Source organism: Sceloporus occidentalis, unplaced genomic scaffold (assembly GCF_023333645.1).
Source record: "Sceloporus occidentalis isolate IW3139 unplaced genomic scaffold, rSceOcc1.0.p SCAF_48, whole genome shotgun sequence".
NCBI classification, from domain to species: domain Eukaryota; kingdom Metazoa; phylum Chordata; class Lepidosauria; order Squamata; family Phrynosomatidae; genus Sceloporus; species Sceloporus occidentalis.
This window is the reverse complement of record NW_028317028.1, coordinates 38,826-58,059: the sequence shown is the minus strand read 5'-3', so window position 1 is coordinate 58,059 and position 19,234 is coordinate 38,826. Positions and strand designations below refer to the sequence as shown.

At 42.8% G+C, this 19,234-nt stretch overlaps 1 protein-coding gene across 1 annotated transcript; it reads left to right on the top strand.

Annotated features, from left to right (window-relative positions):
• The first annotated feature begins 7,902 nt into the window (after nucleotides 1–7,902).
• LOC149289043 (phosphatidylethanolamine-binding protein 1-like) lies at nucleotides 7,903–13,825 on the top strand. The gene is made up of 4 exons (XM_089490987.1): nucleotides 7,903–8,037; nucleotides 10,902–11,008; nucleotides 12,010–12,110; nucleotides 13,608–13,825. The coding sequence occupies exons 1-4, from the start codon at nucleotides 7,903–7,905 to the stop codon at nucleotides 13,823–13,825; spliced, it is 561 nt and encodes a 186-aa protein (XP_089347113.1).
• The last annotated feature ends 5,409 nt before the right edge of the window (nucleotides 13,826–19,234 follow it).

Below are 19,234 nucleotides of genomic sequence, written 5' to 3'. Positions count from 1 at the left end.
AATGAAATGTTGATCACACACGGAGATCCCTAATCAGGAAGAAGCAAAACCCGCAATGTCATAGTTAGCTGTACAATACAAGAAAACGGCACAAGTTACAGGGACCCTTATGCAGGGCCGGCCCGACAATGGAGCCGAGTGGGGCAACCACTCCAGGCGGCACTTTTGAAGCCTTTTTTTTTTTTTTTTAAAGCGAAAGAGAGAGAAAGGGGCGCTGAGTGGTTTTCGCTTACCAAGCTGTCAGTACCCGCTCGGCGACCCTCTCTCTCTCCTCTGCGGCGAGTCTTCCTGTTCGGTCTCGGTGCCGGCTTGTAATGCTGAGTGCCGGAAGATTTCCGGCGCTCAGCATTAAAAGCCGGCACCGAGACCGAACAGGGAGACTCACCGCAGGACTGCTGAAAGGTAAGTACAAGGGGGGGGGGGAGAGGAAGGGTAGATAATTTTTTGCCTTGGGCCGGCCCTGCCCTTATGCACCATGATTAAGAGTACAATTTGGGCCTTTTCGGCCAAAGAACTCAGGATAGCTCCGGCTAGGTTGCACACTTGCAATCTCAAATACATTGCATTCATTTATGAAATTAATATTTATAACTTCACCATCTTCCACCATAATGTTTTCCCTTTTCTTACCCAAGAAGAGTAAACATCAAGTTCTTCTGCTATCCAGTGTCAATTATTCTTGCACACAATCTCCTCCCAAAGACCAAGAAGGCCCCTTAGACTTAGAGGCAGCAATAGTCTGACAAGTTAAGTTGTTATTTTTTACACTAAAGATATATATATTTTCCTACTAATGCTATTTGCGTTACTGGTATGTTATTCCAAGGCTGCAGTCATGGTCCTTTTGTAAGCAGTAGTATTACAATGGCTTTTTCTAGTACTGTGGCACTATAGAGGATAGAGGTCACCAAGAACCACAGAAGATTCCATTATATCCAGGCTCTATATTAATACAAATTTTGTCTAACTTTCCTTTGGATTCCTCTAGTACAGGGGTGTCCAAGTTTTTTCTGCAGTGGGCCACTTCATCAGAATTGTATACGTACGAGGACCGCACTCATTTTTCACCGAAAAAATATGCAGATTAAAATAAAGTAAATGACACAAAACCTTTACTTTTCCTCTCACTGATTTCTGGGCCTAGAAAGTTTTGTGACTACAAATTCAGGATAATTAAAAATGAAAAAAGTTTTTTTTTTCTAGGGATGCACCAAAGTGAAAATTCTGGACCAAAACATTCACAGTTCACATAGCCAAAACCAAAAATGACCCCCCACCTTTATAAATAATAATAACAACTCACATTTTTTATAAAAGTAGGAAACACACAATTGGAAAAAAATTGGCATGATAGGAGTATGATTGCTGTTAGCAATCACACTCCTATCATGCCAAGTCAGCCAGTACATGCTGGTACAGGGTGGCTGTAAGTGATGTGTAGACCCCATACTGCTGGCAGCATCAATACACAAGGGGGGCAGCTAGCTAGGTTTCACATGTACTGGCTGACTTGGCATGATAGAAGTCTGATTGCTAACAGCAATCACAGTCCCATCATGCCGAGGTTCCAGCACTTACACATCCATGCTATTACACACACACACTCATTCCTTCTCATTCATTCACAGATTCATTCCCTCAATCACGCATACTCATTCAAACACCCTCCCCACCCCCTTACCTGCACTGCAGCTCCTCGATGCCGCTCACAGACTTCAGCAGAGGGCACGGCCTCCCTCTGCGTTCTCTGGTACTGCACAGAGGAAGCAGGACTGGAGCAGAGTCATGTGATGTCACGTGAACTCTGCTAGGTTCCGCTTCCTATATGCAGTACAGAAGACCCTCCCACAGGTAAGTAGCAGGGCTCGAGGTGCGGCCCGCGTAAGATACCCCGGTTGCCCTGGCTGCCGATCTTACGCGGGCCGCACCTCGAGGTCTCGCGGGCCGCGTTTGGTCCGTGGGCCGCATGTTGGACGCCCCTGCTCTAGTATTAGCCAACTATTATCCAAAAGTATAATTTCTGTAAATACCATTAGCACCTCATTAGTATAAACAATATAAAACATAAATTAGGTGGCAACTATCCTAAGGCAGAAACATTAAACAAAATTACAAGAATATATTTCTTCCCTGTTTTTAACATTTTATTTCTATTAAATATTTGTATTATATGTATAAATATGGCTTTAAAGAATCACAAAAAAACAACGCATTTGCAGCTTTTACTGTTGGGTCTCGTAATGTGTGTTGCATGACCACGCCTGGGAAGCTAGCAGCAGGACAGGTGGGAATGAAGGACTTTGATTCTTCCTTCAGGCCCTTTCCAAGTGCAGCTCCAGAGACTCGAGTCCCTATTTGGGGTGGCCCATAAAAATTATCAGGGCGACAACCTCCTTGGCCTACCATAGCGAGGCCTCAGCTTAAAAACATGTATTTGACACTCAAAGGGTTCATGTCAACACAATATTTTAATTATTATACCTTGTGAGTATTATGGATGGGAAAAGCAAAACAGTTAACAGTATTAGGTACCAGAGAGATAAGAAAGAGTTATACATCCTGATAAAGAATAAAGTGTAGTAATGGCTAGGGCCCTTTTTTAAGACCAATTATTTAAAATAAAGCCTATGAGAGAGGGTTTGTTGTGGAAATAAATATAGTGGCTATAGCTTGTTGGAAGAGGTTGTCAGTAGAAAGGATAAACACTGTTGCTGGCTGGATGGGGCAGAGGCAAGGACAGTAGAGGTCTGTAGGGAGTCCATATCTGTGTTGGTCCCTCCATCATTGCCTCCAGATAGTTTTATTCATATAATGGAGCTGAGTTACTGCTGGGTAATTTTGCTGTGTTTTTAGCTCTTGCAGCTATCTGCAAACTGCATGGGAGTTCAGCTGCAACCCTCAAAATAAGAGAAAAGACTGGCCAAGGCTATTGCCTCTGCTCCCTTGAGAAGGGATGTGCTAGCCCCCCATTATGCATAGTTAAATTATAGATATGACATACAGTAATCTCCCCACATTGCCAATGCATTGTGCAGGGCTGAGTTTTCCAACTCAAGGAAGTTGCCGGTTGGATATAGAGAGATGTTTTTTGCATGGAGAAAGCTGCATTCTGATAGCCTGGTCTCCTCTTTCCATAAGTGCCTGTCCGTTTTCCCACTGCTGCTGTTGTCACTGTCTCTCTGTCACCTTCCTTACTCTGTGGGATTAATATCAATAATTGGTGTCATTTTGTTGTGTATATCTATTGGTGTAGAGTTGCTGGTGGGGGTGGCTCTGCAATAAAAAATCTAGCCTTTTTTTTTGTCTGTAAACAAAGGTGCCAAAAACATTGTCCACATTTTGTCCAGATTTTTCTTGCCATGTCCACATCTAGTAATTTGACAATTGGAATTCAATATTTACAGACACAGGCAATAAGATTCACAATAAGATATGTGGATGGGAAGGACTCTAAACACAGCTTATGGGTAAAACATTTTGTTACACCTCTGGATCCAGCATACATGTTGTTGACTTGGCATGTAGGGGTAACAGCAAAAATAAATTGTCAATGACTGAAGTAACTGGCAATGGCATGAAATCCCCAGATAGACAAGTATAGGTATTAGAAGTAACAGGCTTTGTGAATGGCTTTTCTGTAAAATAAAAGTGCCAACATTCAGCACGAGCCTATGGTTAGTGGCACACACACACTTTAACACCATACATTTACAGATGCATACACATTCATACACACAAATGTATGTAACACGTGTGTGTGTGTAACACTTGAACACCAAACACTTACACATACCTAAACATTGACATACTTTATTATTGTGCACTTACATATACATACACCCACACACACTCTTCATCCCATCACCAATGCCGCTCACACAGCTCCATTTCCCTCAACATTTTATCTTGCTAGAGCCCTGTCTTCACTGCATTTTGCATTTTTTGCGCAAGCTAGTAGGCTGCAAACACATGTTACTTGGCCCCGCTGGGCCCCTCGGTTACCAGGGGCTGTGTGCCAAGGCCTTACAGTGTCTCTGACCCTATCCACAGACACTAATTGTTCATAGCACACTCCAGCCACCACAAGCACTTTGAGGAATATGATAGTTGTGTGGTCCATGTACATTTTTCATGATGCCCCCCCTTGCAAATGCAGAATCCCCCCTCCAGTATTTTGTCTGCAGAATACTGTCTTGGCAAATGTTTGGGGGAAGTTTAAAGAGAAAAGAAGAAACAAAACTTATCGAAACAAAACTTCAAGACTTATTGAAACACAACTTCAAAACACAGAAGAGGCTGGGAACTGCAGCTTCTACTAACAGTAACAGTAAGAACAGTAAGTGATATTGCAGGTTTAAAAGATTGCATATGAACAGTGGCGTCGCTACAGGGGGGCAAGGGGGGGCAATTGCCCCCCCTAGGTTAATCTTTGCCCCCCCTGTTGCCCCCCTGCTAAATTTGGATCCCGTCTTTCTTTCTTTTTTTAAATTTATTTTTAAACGCCGAGGAGAGAGAGGGTGCGGCCCGAGTAAGATCGGCAGCCAAGGCAACCGATCTTACGCGGGCCGCACCTCGAGCCCGGCTACTTACCTGTGGGAGGGTCTTCTGTACTGCAAAGAGGAAGCGGAACCTAGCAGAGTTCACGTGACATCACATGACTCTGCTCCAGTCCCGCTTCCTCTGTGCTTTACCAGAGAACACAGAGGGAGGCCGCGCCCTCTGCTGAAGTCTGTGAGCGGCATCAAGGAGCTGCAGTGCAGGTAAGGGGGTGGGGAGGGAGTTTGAATGAGAATGTATGATTGAGGGAATGAATCTGTGAATGAAGTGTGTGATAGCATGGATGTGTAAGTGCTGGAACCTAGGCATGATGGGACTGTGATTGTTGTTAGCAATCACACTCCTATCATGCCAAGTCAGCCAGTACATGCTGAAACCTAGCTAGCTGCCCCCCTTGTCTATGGGTGCTGCCAGCAGTATGGGGTCTGCACATCACTTACAGCCATCCTGTACCAGCATGTACTGGCTGACTTGGCATGATAGGAGTGTGATTGCTAACAGCAATCACAGTCCCATCATCCCTAGGTTTCAGCATTTACTGGTTGGATGTGTAAGTGCTGGAACCTAGGCATGATGGGACTTTGATTGCTGTTAGCAATCAAACTCCTATCATGCCAAGTCAGCCAGTACATGCTGAAACCTAGCTAGCTGCCCCCCTTGTCTATGGATGCTGCCAGCAGTATGGGGTCTGCACATCACTTACAGCCATCCTGTACCAGCATGTACTGGCTGACTTGGCATGATAGGAGTGTGATTGCTAACAGCAATCACAGTCCCATCATGCCCAGGTTTCAGCATTTACTGGTTGGATGTGTAAGTGCTGGAACCTAGGCATGATGGGACTTTGATTGCTGTTAGCAATCACACTCCTATCATGCCAAGTCAGCCAGTACATGCTAAAACCTAGCTAGCTGCCCCCCCTTGTGTATTGATGCTGCCAGCAGTATGGGGTCTGCACATCACTTACAGCCACCCTGTACCAGCATGTACTGGCTGACCTGGCATGATAGGAGTGTGATTGCTAACAGCAATCACAGCAAGCACAGTCCCATCATGCCTAGGTACCAGCATTTACTGGTTGCCTGGGTATGATAGGAGTGTGATTGCTGTGTGGGCAGTGTGGACGGCAGGGCCGGCTTTGGGGTGCGCAACCTGTGATCTATGAATGTAATTTAGGGGGTTTTAAATATACCTTTTAATGCCGTGTTTTTATGTGAATTCCAATTGATCTTTACCTGCAAAGCTGGGTTTTTGCGTTATTCTGTAGATCCATATCTATATATTTCCATACATTATTTATGTATACCTGCAAATACAGTGTTTGTATGTCTTATTCAGTTGATTAATACCTGCAATGCTGTTTCCATGTATTTATTTGATCTATACCTGCGATGCTACGTTTCATATATTATTATTGTATACCTGCAAATACAGGATTTGTATGTCTGATTCTGTTTATTTGATATATATCTTCAGTGCTGAGATCACAGGTGAATTTCAGTTGATCTATCCATGCAAAGCTTGGTTTGTGTGTTAATGTGTTGATCTATACCTGCTATCGGCAACTGGGGCTAATATTAATATATATGGGCAGCAGGGGCAAAAACACTAAGGGGGGTATAAACGACAATGCAGTGTGAAAAATCCATCCTGATGCAGACGTCTGTGACGTGGATTGTGTCCTGCTGTTTGTGTGTTTTTGGTTATCAGTGTAGCAGAGCCTGTCCTCGGGTGTGTGTGTATAGGTGTTGGTGTGGCAGAGCCTGTCCTGGTGTGTGTTTAGTTGTCAGTGTGGCAGAGCCTGTCCTAGGGTGTGTGTTTGGGTGTCAGTGTGTCAGAGCCTGTCTGTGTGTGTGTGTGTGTTTGGATGTGGGTGTGGAAGAGCCTGCCCTGATGTGTGTGTTCAGTTGTCAGTGTGGCAGAGCCTGTCCTGGTGTGTGTGGGTGTCTGTGTGGCAGAGCCTGTCCTGGTGTGTGTGTGTGTTTGGATGTGGCAAAGCCTGTCCTGATGTGTGTGGGTGTCTGTGCGGCAGAGCCTGTCCTGGTGTGTGTGTTTTTGGATGTGGGTGTGGCAGAGCCTGTCCTGATGTGTGTGGGTGTCTGTGTGGCAGAGCCTGTCCTGGTGTGTGTGTGTATGTTTGGTTGTCGGTGTCGCAGAGCCTGTCCTGGTATGTGTGTGTCTGAGTGTTGGTGTGACAGAGCCTGTGTTGGTGTGTGTGTCTGAGTGTTGGTGTGACAGAGCCTGTGTTGGTGTGTGTGTCTGGGTGTCAGTGTGTCAGAGCCTGTCCTGGTGTGTGTGTGTGTTTGGATGTGGGTGTGGCAGAGCCTGTCCTGATGTGTGTGTGTGTGTGTGTTTTTGGTTGTCGGTGTGGCAGAGCCTGTCCTGGTGTGTGTGTCTGGGTGTCGGTGTGGCAGAGCCTGTCCTGGTGTGTGTGTCTTGGTGTTGGTGTGACAGAGCCTGTCCTGGTGTGTGTGTCTGGGTGTCGGTGTGACAGAGCCTGTGTTGGTGTGTGTGTTTGGTCATCTGTTCCTGGCACTTAACTTACAGTAGGAATTATTTAATTTATATTTATCCAGAGATAAAATGCCCTCCTGAAGTTGTAGTGACTTCAGGGGACAAAACGTTCAAGGCCCTGAAATCATTTAGTGGAAAAGTTATTTATTGTGTTATAATATTTATTTCAAGGATTAGTTGCACTCAATTGTGGCTTCAGGCTTCCCATGTTGAATGATCAAGTATTATTTTAGCCCAATAACAAAAGTATAATTCCATAGCACATTATTTCTGGAAATTATGAATGCCCCCCCAGTTTGAATGTGATATCTTGTGTGCCCCCCCTATATATTGTTTCTAGAGTCGCCACTGCATATGAAGGTACTTTAATATGTTTTATTTGTTAAGGAAACTGCGCAGAACACTGGAGTGTCCCTTTAATTCATGTTATGTACATACTACAACTGCTACAAATAAACTGCATTAGATGTATGATTTTTTTTTCATTTATTGTTTTATGTATTCAAATATCACTTAAGATTAAAGCATTTCTCGGCTTTTTGGGTCAATGTAGCCAAACTGTTATGGACTCTGGGAATGATAGTTAACAAAGAGCAGCTAGTTCACTAATCCCAAAGAAAACAAAAAGCATGAAAGGGTGGATTGCCGGGAATATTTGGTCCACATCCTGAGCCAAAAGAGGACGGTGTTTATTGTACTTCCCCGGTGAGGTCACGGAGGCTTCCAATTGGCTGAATAGCGGGATGGGAGGCCCGGCTGTTGTGTGATTGGAACGCGAGCTCATAAGAGCCGCTGAGCGGCTACTCCGCGTTATAGCGCCCGGTGACCGAGATGCCAGTAGAGATCTCCCGGTGGGACGGGCCGCTGGCTCTCTACGAAGTGGACGAGAAGCCCGCATGTCCTCTGAAAGTCCGCTACGGACCGCTATGCATCGAGGAGCTGGGACAAGTGCTGACACCCACCCAGGTACACAGCCCTCCCTATAGCCTGCTTTATTAATGCCTGTCACGGGACAATTAAGCATTTCACTGCCACTGGCAGTCGGATTACTGTACCCGGTTCCATTGAGTCTCAGCACTCTCAGGACGCACAGAGGGATCAGTGAAACTTTGTATCCATAGCCATAGTATTAACATGTGTCTAGTTTTGCATCACACAGAGCTTGTGACATCATGGAGTTTGCTTCTTAATGCAGTCCACGCAAGAGAGTCAAGATCCTAAACAGTTAAACTTGATTTGTTACAGTATTTGTTTTATTTATTTATTGTATTTAGTAAATACCAGTAGTATAAGATACCTTGCAGTGAATTCTTTTTTCTAATGGCATAAGGTTAGGGAGTGTAACTAAAGCACTTTCCCTGTTCCAACAAATAAAGGTGTTTATATTTATGCTATGCACAAAAATCTCTGACATATGAAAGCAGCAATGTGGAGCTCGCAGAGAATATACTTGGAGAATTAGTACTTTTAAAAGTTAGGCAGTGCTGTCAGTGTACTTAGTGCTTTGCTTATGCCTTTCTATAATCTTGATAGCAACACAATTGAATAATAATTCTTTCTATGAGCTATTCGTGTTTCAGACTTCATCTCACAGTATGTCAATTATTCAAATTTTAAAACTTTGGACAGCTTGCCTATGGCCCAAATGAAAAAGAAAACCTTCATTTTAACCCTTGCTGTATTGGAGTTTTTGTAAATACAGTAATTGTGTTGCAAAGAAATAAAAAAATTACCAACGGAATACGATATACAACAATAAATAATAATATCTATTGTCTTTAGATTGGGAGCATATATTTGACTATGGACTATACTGTATGTACCTGAATGGGTGTGGCGCATGTTGGCATTGCCCTCTTGTTAAACATGGGAACGTAGTCGTTATGTTGTGGTTCTAGTCTAGAAACAATGTTTGCATGCAAAACAAAAAAGCAGCTTATGGATCTATTCATTGGGTATACTGTATAAAATATGATTAATGTGCAAAGTTTTAAGAAGATCTCTTATTACTGTTAGAATAGAATGGCCCAGGAACATTCCACTGGTTGCAATGGACATAAGATTTGTTTCAAATTTGCATCAGCATCCATTGGATGAACACTCACGGGATCTGTGAGTGAGAGGTTGCATGATCTGGATCAGTCTCCAGTGACATGAAGCTGATGTATTTTCTCGTATTACCGTATTTGCTCGATTATAAGACGACCCTGATTATAAGACGACCCCCCAAAATCTGAATATTAACTTATGAAAAAAAGAAAAAGCCCGAATATAAGCCGACCCTATAGGAAAAAAGTTTTACCAGTAAATGTTAATTCATGTAAACTATGTGAACAATTGTTTGTTAATAAAAGCTATGATTGAGAAAAATATTTTGTTTTTATTTCCTTTTTTTTTTTCAACCTGCCCCCCCAGTTATGCACATCTGCCCCCAGGCTTGCCACTCTGCCCCAGAAATGCCTTATACCCCATATATGCCACTGTGCCCCAAGATATGCCTTTTAACCCTCTAAATGCCAATGTGCCCCATGATACGCCTTTTAACCCTATATATGCCACTGTGCCCCATGATATGCCTTTTGACCCCCAATGTGCCACTCTGCCTCCAGAAATGCCTTGTACCCCTATATGCCACTCTGGCATTTAGGGGGTTAAAAGGCATATTATGGGGCGGAGTGGCATATAGGGAGGTAAAAAGCATTTCAGGAGGCAGAGTGGCATTAAAGGGGTTAAAAGGCACAGAGCACTCTGCTTCCAGAAATTCCTTACACCCCCCCATTTAACACTCCCCCTCCCTCCTCCAAACTTACCGGTGCTTCTGAGTTGGGGGGGCGCATAACACAGGAGGATCCAGGTCCCCTGCATCTGAGCCCCCGGTGCTTAGTCCGGGCAGCATGTAGAGCTCCACGCGAATCGCGTAGAGCTCTACACGCTGCTCGGACTAAGCACCGGGGACTCAGAAGCACCGGTAAGTTGGAGGAGGGGGCATAACACAGGATGATCCAGGTCCCCTGCATCCTCCTGTGTTATGCCCCCCCCCCCTCCAACTTGGCATAAGTTGGGGGGGGGGGCATAACACAGGAGGATCCAGGTCCCCTGCATCTGGGTCCCCAGTGCTTAGTCCGGGAAGCGTGTAGAGCTCTACGCGATTGTATCGTGTAGAGCTCTACACGCAGCGCGGACTAAGCACCGGGGACTCAGAAGCACCGGTAAGTTGGGGGGGGGGGCATAACATAGGAGGATCCAGGTCCCCTGCATCGCTGTGGGGGATCTGGATCTTAGTCTCATAATCAGACCTATTTGAGGTCTGATTATAAGACGACCCTGATTATAAGACGAGCTAATCACAAATACCACAAAAAATGTTAAAATAGCCATTGTCACAAAGCATAGGGTACAACATTTTAAAAACATCTCTGTCCTTAAGGGGTTAACGTATATATGATGGCTGGAGTGTCCCTTTAACAATTATTATAATAAAATGAATTATATTTTCCAGCCTAAGGGTTAGGAAAGTGGGACTTATCTCAGTATCTACACGGGTAGGAAGAAAAAGGTCTACAATATTAGGATATTTTTCTTATATCTGATTGAAAACAATGCCAGTACAGCACATATTATCTGGCAGTATCCCTCATCATGCAGCTTATATTTGTATATATTGTGCTTTTGCCAGAGATTTTGTTTATTATCCACATAATTTTGCATACTTTGCTGACAGACATTGATTGTACCCATGTTTGCTTGGCTGATTTGCACACATACCTTTTCAATTTCCCCTGCTTATGACGAGATTGCGTATAATCTTTTTTTTTTTTTTCTGAGCTTAGGTTCCGCACTGCCCAACTATTGAGTGGGAGGGCATGGACCATAACAAACTGTATACTGTGGTACTTACTGATCCTGATGTTCCAAGCAGAAAAGACCGCCATCTCGGGTATGTATGTGCCATTCTCTCCTTTCCTCACCCTCCGCACCACTAATCACTCCCAGGGGAAGGCATCCCATCCCTACAAATCACAATATTAAATATCTGTCTGCTCTCTGAAAACCCACTTTTTTTTCGAGAAGCGTACAACCTTTTCTTCCTAACACCCCCAGCCATCATCAAGCCATCTAAATGATAAACCACCTCTACAGATCCTCTGGACCCTATCATCTCATCCCCATCCAAACAGTCCTCTTCTTTTTTTACTCCCCCCCCCAAGCACTGATTAGATTGCACTATGTAAATACATGTAATGTAAAACCAAGTAAACCATAAATTCAAGTCAGTGTTGCCACCTACACATCTTATTGCTATTACAAATTATTGGGCAGAATGATATAATTCATTTTTTATGCTATATAACCCAAACCTAAATTCTATGTGGCGACTTTTTAAATGTAAAGTAAAGGTTATGGTTAATAAGTTAGACAAGCAGTCATAACAAAAGGGACATATGTAAAACAAAATAAATAATATTATGTTACACATTTTTACAAGCAGGAACTACATTTGTTTTCCATGGTAGCATTGTGTTAAACTTTACTTAAATAAAAATACTATTTTGTGTAAATATACAGGATATAGAAGAGGCTGTAACTAGTTTAGGTCTATTTTTATATACTTGGTAGAAGCTGTTGGTGCTATATAAATAAAAGATAATAGTAATAAACATTCTAGTTTGGAATGCCAGTTTTGAATCCGGTCTGCTATGGTTGTCTGTGTGCCCTGTGGTCATTTGCACTCGCCCTAATTGCATTCTGCTCTAGCACAGATTGAGGAATACATGCACAGTACACTCAGAAGAAATGTATGTAGTCTCCATCCATATGCCTTCAGTATCAGACAACATAGAAATAGTAGGGGTGAATTTATTCCAAACTCAAAATGTTGTTATTGATATCCCTAGTGTTCTATGTATGCAGAATTTTAATTGTCATCTATCTTATTAGGGAATGGCATCACTTCCTGGCAGTTAATGTTAAAGGAAATGACCTCAGTAGTAGCTGCATTCTCACTGCTTATGTTGGCTCAGCACCTGGAAAAGGAACAGGTAAGTAAAACACAGTGAATCACAAATTCATTGCCTTTATCATGTTGCCACCATGCTTTTATTTTCTCAGAGAGCATCTCATTGTAGATCTCATCAAGGACCAAACTAATCTGAAGTAACATTAACTTTAATGCATATGATAGGGATGTGGTCCCTTTAAATTTAAGTGGTCTATTTTGCAAATGCATATGAGGGATTCTGCAGAATACAAATCCGGAAATTCTGTGTCAGGTTAGTGTTTTATTTTTTTGTTATGGAAGAATGCATGATAAAATTCTCATAAAAAAACTCTTAATATGTATTCTTCTATTGTAGGGGTGTCAGGGACTGTCGCTTTTAATGTCTGGGTCAGGGGTGTAACTAGAAGCCTCAGGGCCCCGGTGCGAGATTCTGTTAAGGCGCCCCCCCACCCCCAATCCAATCTACCCCTTCTCATACCCTCTCCCCCCTTTCTCAGGCTATCTACCCTCTCTCCCCCTTCTCACTATCTACCCTCTCCCTACCCCCTTCTCACTATTTACCCGCTCCCTACCCCCCTTTGTATTAAAAATTTGAGTTTTTATTATTGTTTTTAAAGGGGGGGTGTCATTTTCTAATTTTTGGCTAAGTGAACCGTGAATGTTTTGGTCCAGAATATTCATTTTAGTGCATCCCTAGAATAAATAGAACTATTTCATTTTTACTTATCCTGAATCCTGAATTTGTAGTCACAAAACTTTCTAGGCCCAGAAATCAATGAGAGGAGAAGTAAAGGCTTTGTGTCACTTACTTTATTTTAACCTTCATATTTTATTAAAGGCCATTTTTTCTCACAGTGAAAAATGAGTGCAGCCCGCGCACGTATACAATTCTGATGAAGTGGCCCACTGCAGAAAAAACTTGGACACCCCTGCCCTAAAGGGTTATATAGCCCCTTCCTTCACTCCCTAGAAAAACATAGTAAAGCTTGAGCTTGTTGGCTCCACTGTGGCATTTCCAGTACATTCAAAATCTGTGCGAGTAAAAACCCAATCAAGCCTTGGGGGGAAAAAAGTGACATAGGTGCAGTGTGACTGGACAGCCGTAGGCCAGGCCAGTGAGAAAATAAAAAAACAAGTGCAGGGGAAATGCCCATATATCAAAGGTGCTTCTACCAGCCCAACCACAGTTTGTATGAAGGTTTACCCCCACCCAAAACACTTGTGGGGAGCATCCAGGAAGACCTTGCCTGGGGGTTTCATAGAAACACCTTGGGCTTCTCTGCATTCTAAAACTGAAAGCCAGAGGATTAAGCTTTCACTGTCTTACAGGTACTCGACCTAAGATGAAAGGCTGGGAAACGACGGCAGTCGAGGAGATTAGTTGTAGGGGGCGACTGGCAGCCAAGATACATCTCTGCCCAAGGCATTATACTCATTCCAAATGTGTTTTAGAATTTTGTTAATATCAACAATGTTCTAAACATATGCATATAGCTCATAACAGGTGTCCTGTCTTTTTGCATTGGATTTTTTCCAGGTCTTCACAGATACACGTGGCTTGTTTATGAACAGACTGGGCCATTGAAATGTGATGAGCCAATTTTGGGCACAACCTCTGCAGAGAAGCGGGAAAAATTTAAAGTCTCATCTTTCCGCAAAAAGTACAAGCTTGGTGCTCCAGTTGCTGGTGTCTGCTATCAGGCTGAATGGGATGACTTTGTGCCTAATCTGTATAAACAGTTAGGTGCACTGTGACTGAACATACAAGCATTTCCAACTTTATTCATTATCCTGCTTTGCAACTTTAGTACTAGCGGTAATGTCTGTTTTTCTAATATGAAGGTAAAAATGCCCCATTTATACTGGCAGAAATGTTGTCTGACACCCAGGAAGTAAGCCCTTCAGTTTATTTTTAAAAGTACACAACACAAAGCAAATCAGATTATGTATTTTACCTTATGTTTTAGAATACTACTACTTCTCCTTTTACTTCTGCTTTTAAGAGTAATGCATCTCATGCGGCATATGGCTTTGATGTATTTTGATTCTAATTAAATAAACATAAACCTAAATGCACCAGTTGAAGAAAATTGTGAATTATTTAAAGATGTTTCTAGTAGGTGATTAAATAGGTGCCACAGATTGAATACACCTTGTCCATGTAGTATGTATAAGTGTTTGGGAAGCCGTGGACTAGGAGACCAAGACTTGAAGTCTTGCAGGATGGTGCCTTGAAAAAAATAACTGGATGCAGAAATCTGTACTAGAAAGCTATGCCTGCGTTCTCATACCTAACAGGTACAGATACTGTACCTATTCAGCTCTTATGTTATACAAACTTCATTTACAGGTCTGCTTACTGTCTAATGAAGCATACTGTGTATCTCTCCAAGTGTCCATCTCTCCACAGGAAACATGTTGAGTGTTCTGAACCTAAACTACTGGTTACTATATAAAAAGTTGAGCATACTGTAGATTTGATGTGAAATTGGGCTGCCTCAATCAAATAAAGTAGTGAGTATGCAGCATGTATAACAGTGATTTTTTTTGTTTTTTTCCATCAAAATAACTCAACACAGCCATTAATATCTAAACCTTGGCAACAAAAGTGAGTACACCCATAAGTGGAAATGTCCAAATTGGGCCCAAAGTGTCAATATTTTGTGTGGCCACCATTATTTTCCAGCACTGCCTTAACCCTCTTGGGCATGGAGTTCACCAGAGCTTTACAGGTTGCCACTGAAGTCCTCTTCCACTCCTCCATGACGAGCTGGTGGATGTTAGAGACCTTGCAGAGCGTTTGAGGATGCCCCACAGATGCTCAATAGGGTTTAGGTCTGGAGACATGCTTGGCCAGTCCATCACCTTTACCCTCAGCTTCTTTAGCAAGGCAGTGGTCGTCTTGGAGGTGTGTTTGGGGTTGTTATCACGTTGGAATACTGCCCTGCAGCCCAGTCTCCGAAGAGAGGGAATCATGCTCTGTTTCACTATGTCACAGTACATGTTGGCATTCACGATTCCCTCAATGAACTGTAGCTCCCCAGTGCTGGCAGCACTCATGCAGGCCCAGACCACGACACTCCCACCACCATGCTTGACTGTAGGCAAGAAACACTTGTCTTTGTACTCCTCACCTGGTTGTCGCCACACACACGTGACGCCATCTGAACCAAATAAGTTTATCTTGGTCTCATCGGTTCTATTAATCCATGTCCTTAGTCTGCTTATCTTCAGCAAACTGTTTGCGGGCTTTCTTGTGGATCATCTTTAGAAGAGGCTTCCTTCTGGGACAACAGCCATGCAGATCAATTTGATGCAGTGTGCGGCATATGGTCTGAGCACTGACAGGCTGACCCCCCCCCCACCCCTTCAACTTCTACAGCAATGCTGGCAGCACTCATACATCTATTTCCCAAAGACAACCTCTGGATATGACGCTCAGCATGTGCACTCAACTTCTTTGATCGACCATGGCGAGACCTGTTCTGAGCGGAACATGTCCTGGGAAACCGCTGTATGGTCTTGCCCACTGTGCTGCAGCTCCGTTTCAGGGTGTTGGCAATCTTCTTATAGCCTAGGCCATCTTTATGTAGAGCAACAATTCTTTTTTTCAGATCCTCAGAGAGGATGAGGTGCCATGTTGAACTTCCAGTGACCAGTATGAGAGTGTGAGAGTGATGACATCAAATTTAACACACCTGCGACCTTGTAACACTAATTAGGGCCCAATTAGGACATTTCCATTTAGGGGTGTACTCCCTTTTGTTGCCAAGGTTTAGACATTAAGGCTAGGTTTCCACTTGGGTTTTTGTCCTGCGTTTTTTTTCTTGATGAAAAACGCCAAGAAAACTGCCACTGCATTTTTCTGCGTTTTGCCGTTTTTTCTGGAGTTTTAGCCTTTCTGTGGAAATTGCTTTTTTTGACCTTAGGCAGTTTTTCCAGCCTTTACAAGTTAGAAGTTTCACCCAGCTAAAAGGGATTAGGATAAATGGCAAGTATCTGCCCCCTGATGTCATTTACTTGGTAGAGTTCTACTTAAACGCCCCGGCGGACCCTTTTGTCACTTTTCTGTGGTTTGTAAGGCATGCTTTATTCCGAATGTCTGCTCCTCTAGGAAGATTGGCCCCAAATGATGGTGCAAATTGTTTGCTGTTGCTTTTGGCACGCAGGATCCAGTTGATGTGTCGCGTATGTTTGTTTGTAATGGCATGTTTGTTCCAAATGGCGTAGAATTCAATATGAACTTTGTTTTGTGTGAAACTGTTTGTTTCCAGCCTATTTCTCGTAGGACACACAGATACTGGGTCCATCCTCTGCATTGTAACTGTGGGAAAAAACGCCATAAAAAACGCCAAGGCAATAAACCCACATGGCTTTTTCATGGCGTTTTTTCTCTCCCATAGACTTCTATTGGAGAAAAACGCCAGAGTGTCAACATGCTGCGATTTTGAAAAACTGCCAGAGCCCAAAAAAGCAGAAAAACGCCAAAGAGGACTGAAAAAACGCCAAACAAAAAAACGCCAAGTGGATATGGCATTCTGCGATTTCCTATTGAAGAACAGCTAACATCTGGCTGCTGCGTTTTTCACTAAAAAAACGCCAGGTGGCGCTATTGGCGTTTTTATGGGCGTTTTTAGCTAAAAAAAACCAAGTGGAAACCTAGCCTAATGGGTGTGTGTTATTTTGATGGGAAAACCAAATTTACACTGTTATACAGGCTGTACACTCACTACTTTACATTGTAGCAGAGTGTCATTTCTTCAGTGTTGTCACATGAAAAGATATAAAATACTTACAAAAATGTGAGGGGTGTACTCACTTTTGTGAGATACTGTATTTCACATGCCTTGAGGCATTGGGTTAAGAGATGAACTCCAAAAGTGGTAACCCTAATCCTTAAAAACTAACCCAATTGCTGTTATCTAACTCATACTGCCCCCATACTTCCTTCTCTCCTTGGAGGGTGAACCTATGCTATATGGACATATTTATTGGCACACACCTCTTAATTATTTAATTCAGGTGTTTCAATCAGACTGTTGTACTGTGATAGGATGCCACCTTTGCAATAAGTCAGTTTGTGAAATTTCATCATTTGTGATATTCCACGTTCAAAGTCAAATTCAGATATAAATTCACAGACCGGGCGCATGGTGTGTAAAAACGCTCTGCTGAGTCCAAAGATCTCAGTACAAAAACTGTGCAGCGGGAGCTTCATGGAATGGTTTTTCATGGTCGAGGAACTGGATGCAAACCTCACATCACCAAGTACAATGCCAATCGTCTAAGCGAGTGATGTAAAGCACTGTAAAGTCATTGGACTCCATGGAGTAACAGATCACGCTTCTCTATTTGGCTGATGAGCAACGCTGGGTTTGGCGAATGCCGGGGAATATCACCTGCCTGATTGCATTGTACCAACTGTGGTGGAAGGGGGATAATGGAATGGGGTTGCTTTTTAGGGGTTGGTCTAGACCCCTTACTTCCAGTAAAGGGAAACCTTAATGCTTCAGCATACCAAGACATTTTGGAAAATGCTATGCTTCCAACTTTGTGGGAATAGTTTGGGAAAGGCCCTTTTCTAGTTCAGCAGTGTGGTGGATATGACCTATGGAGGCTTGCTGTATTTTCATAAATACAAGACTGTCTATAGTATACTCCAGTGCCAAGCATTCTTGTTAAATAGAATAACTGGTGATGACGTTTCCATTGCTTGGGGAATGTCTTACCATGTTCCTGAAAGTTTGTGAACAACAGCTAGGTCTCTATGGATATACATGTTCAATATCTACTCTACATTGACCATTTCCTTCTAGCCTGCATGCAGCATAGACATACAAAACAGAATGAGGACTGGGGTATTTTTAATAGACATTAATATATAGTTGCTTCCCCCTCTTCTGGGAAGGCTTTCCACAAGATTTTGGAGTGTTTTTGTGGGAATTTTTACCCATTCATCCAGTAGAGTATTTGTGAGGCCAGGCATTGATGCTGGACAAGAGGGCCTGGCTCACAATCGTCATTCCAGTCCATCCCAAAGATATTCAATGGATGTAAGGTCAGGGCTCTGTGCGGTCAGTCAAGTTCTTGCACACCAAACTCATCCAACCATGTCTTTATGGACCTTGCTTTGTGCACTGGGGCACAGTTATGCTTGGTTTGTCTTGAGAGCTTTGTTTAATCTTTTATATGTATATGCAGTCTGAAAACAATGGTGAAACTGCACATTTTTTTTTCACAAATATATATCGTTTTATCGAGTTAAACTGAAATATGGGACCACTATACTGCCTCAAATGAGTAAATCAATAAAATGGAGGCCCAGAACATCCCAAAAATATGACATAACTACAGATATGGGACATTGCTTCATAATGCATGTAATTTGTTGAAAAATGCACTGCAATACTGTGAAAATAAGTCATTCTTTCAGTTTTTGCCCACGTTTTCCTTTATATTAAATATTTGTGAATGGTTTCAGAAGCAAGCCCGCTGTCCTAATAAAAAATACGTTTTGTGTATACTAAACGAGAGGGAACTTAGACACCCTGAAAAATGCTAAAACCACATTTATCCCTTAGTGTAAACCAGTATAAATTAGTGCGTCCTTAAGGGGTTAATTTTATATATATGTACATATATATATATATACACACACACACATAGAGTGTAAGCTCACTTCAGCAGGGCCCTCCTCACCTGTTTCTGTATCTCATCGTCATATTTTATACAGATTGTTTTGTCCTGTCTGTACTTAGTACAGCGCTGCAGAATCTTTGGGCACTATATAAAACAATATATATATATATATGATATACATGGATGTGTGTTTAAGGGCAGGGCAAATAACAGAAATCTCTTATCTATGGAAAATAAGCGATCAATAGGTCAATTATGGAAGCATTAATAAGCCTTAGGAAAGTCTTGACTACCTAAAAACCACCACTATTGCGGTAACACGCGTGTCACGGGCGAACACACAGGTGGACGTGTGGCGGCAGTTGAATTGCACGCGGCTGGGAAGTATTTGCCCGGGGACAGGGTATGTGTGCAGCATGTGGCAATGCGGCAGGCTTTTCAGCCTCAGGTAACATATAAAACCACACACACCACCAACCGTCTCGACAGTGCAGCAGAGGCGGCTGCCAATCACAGCTAACCCAA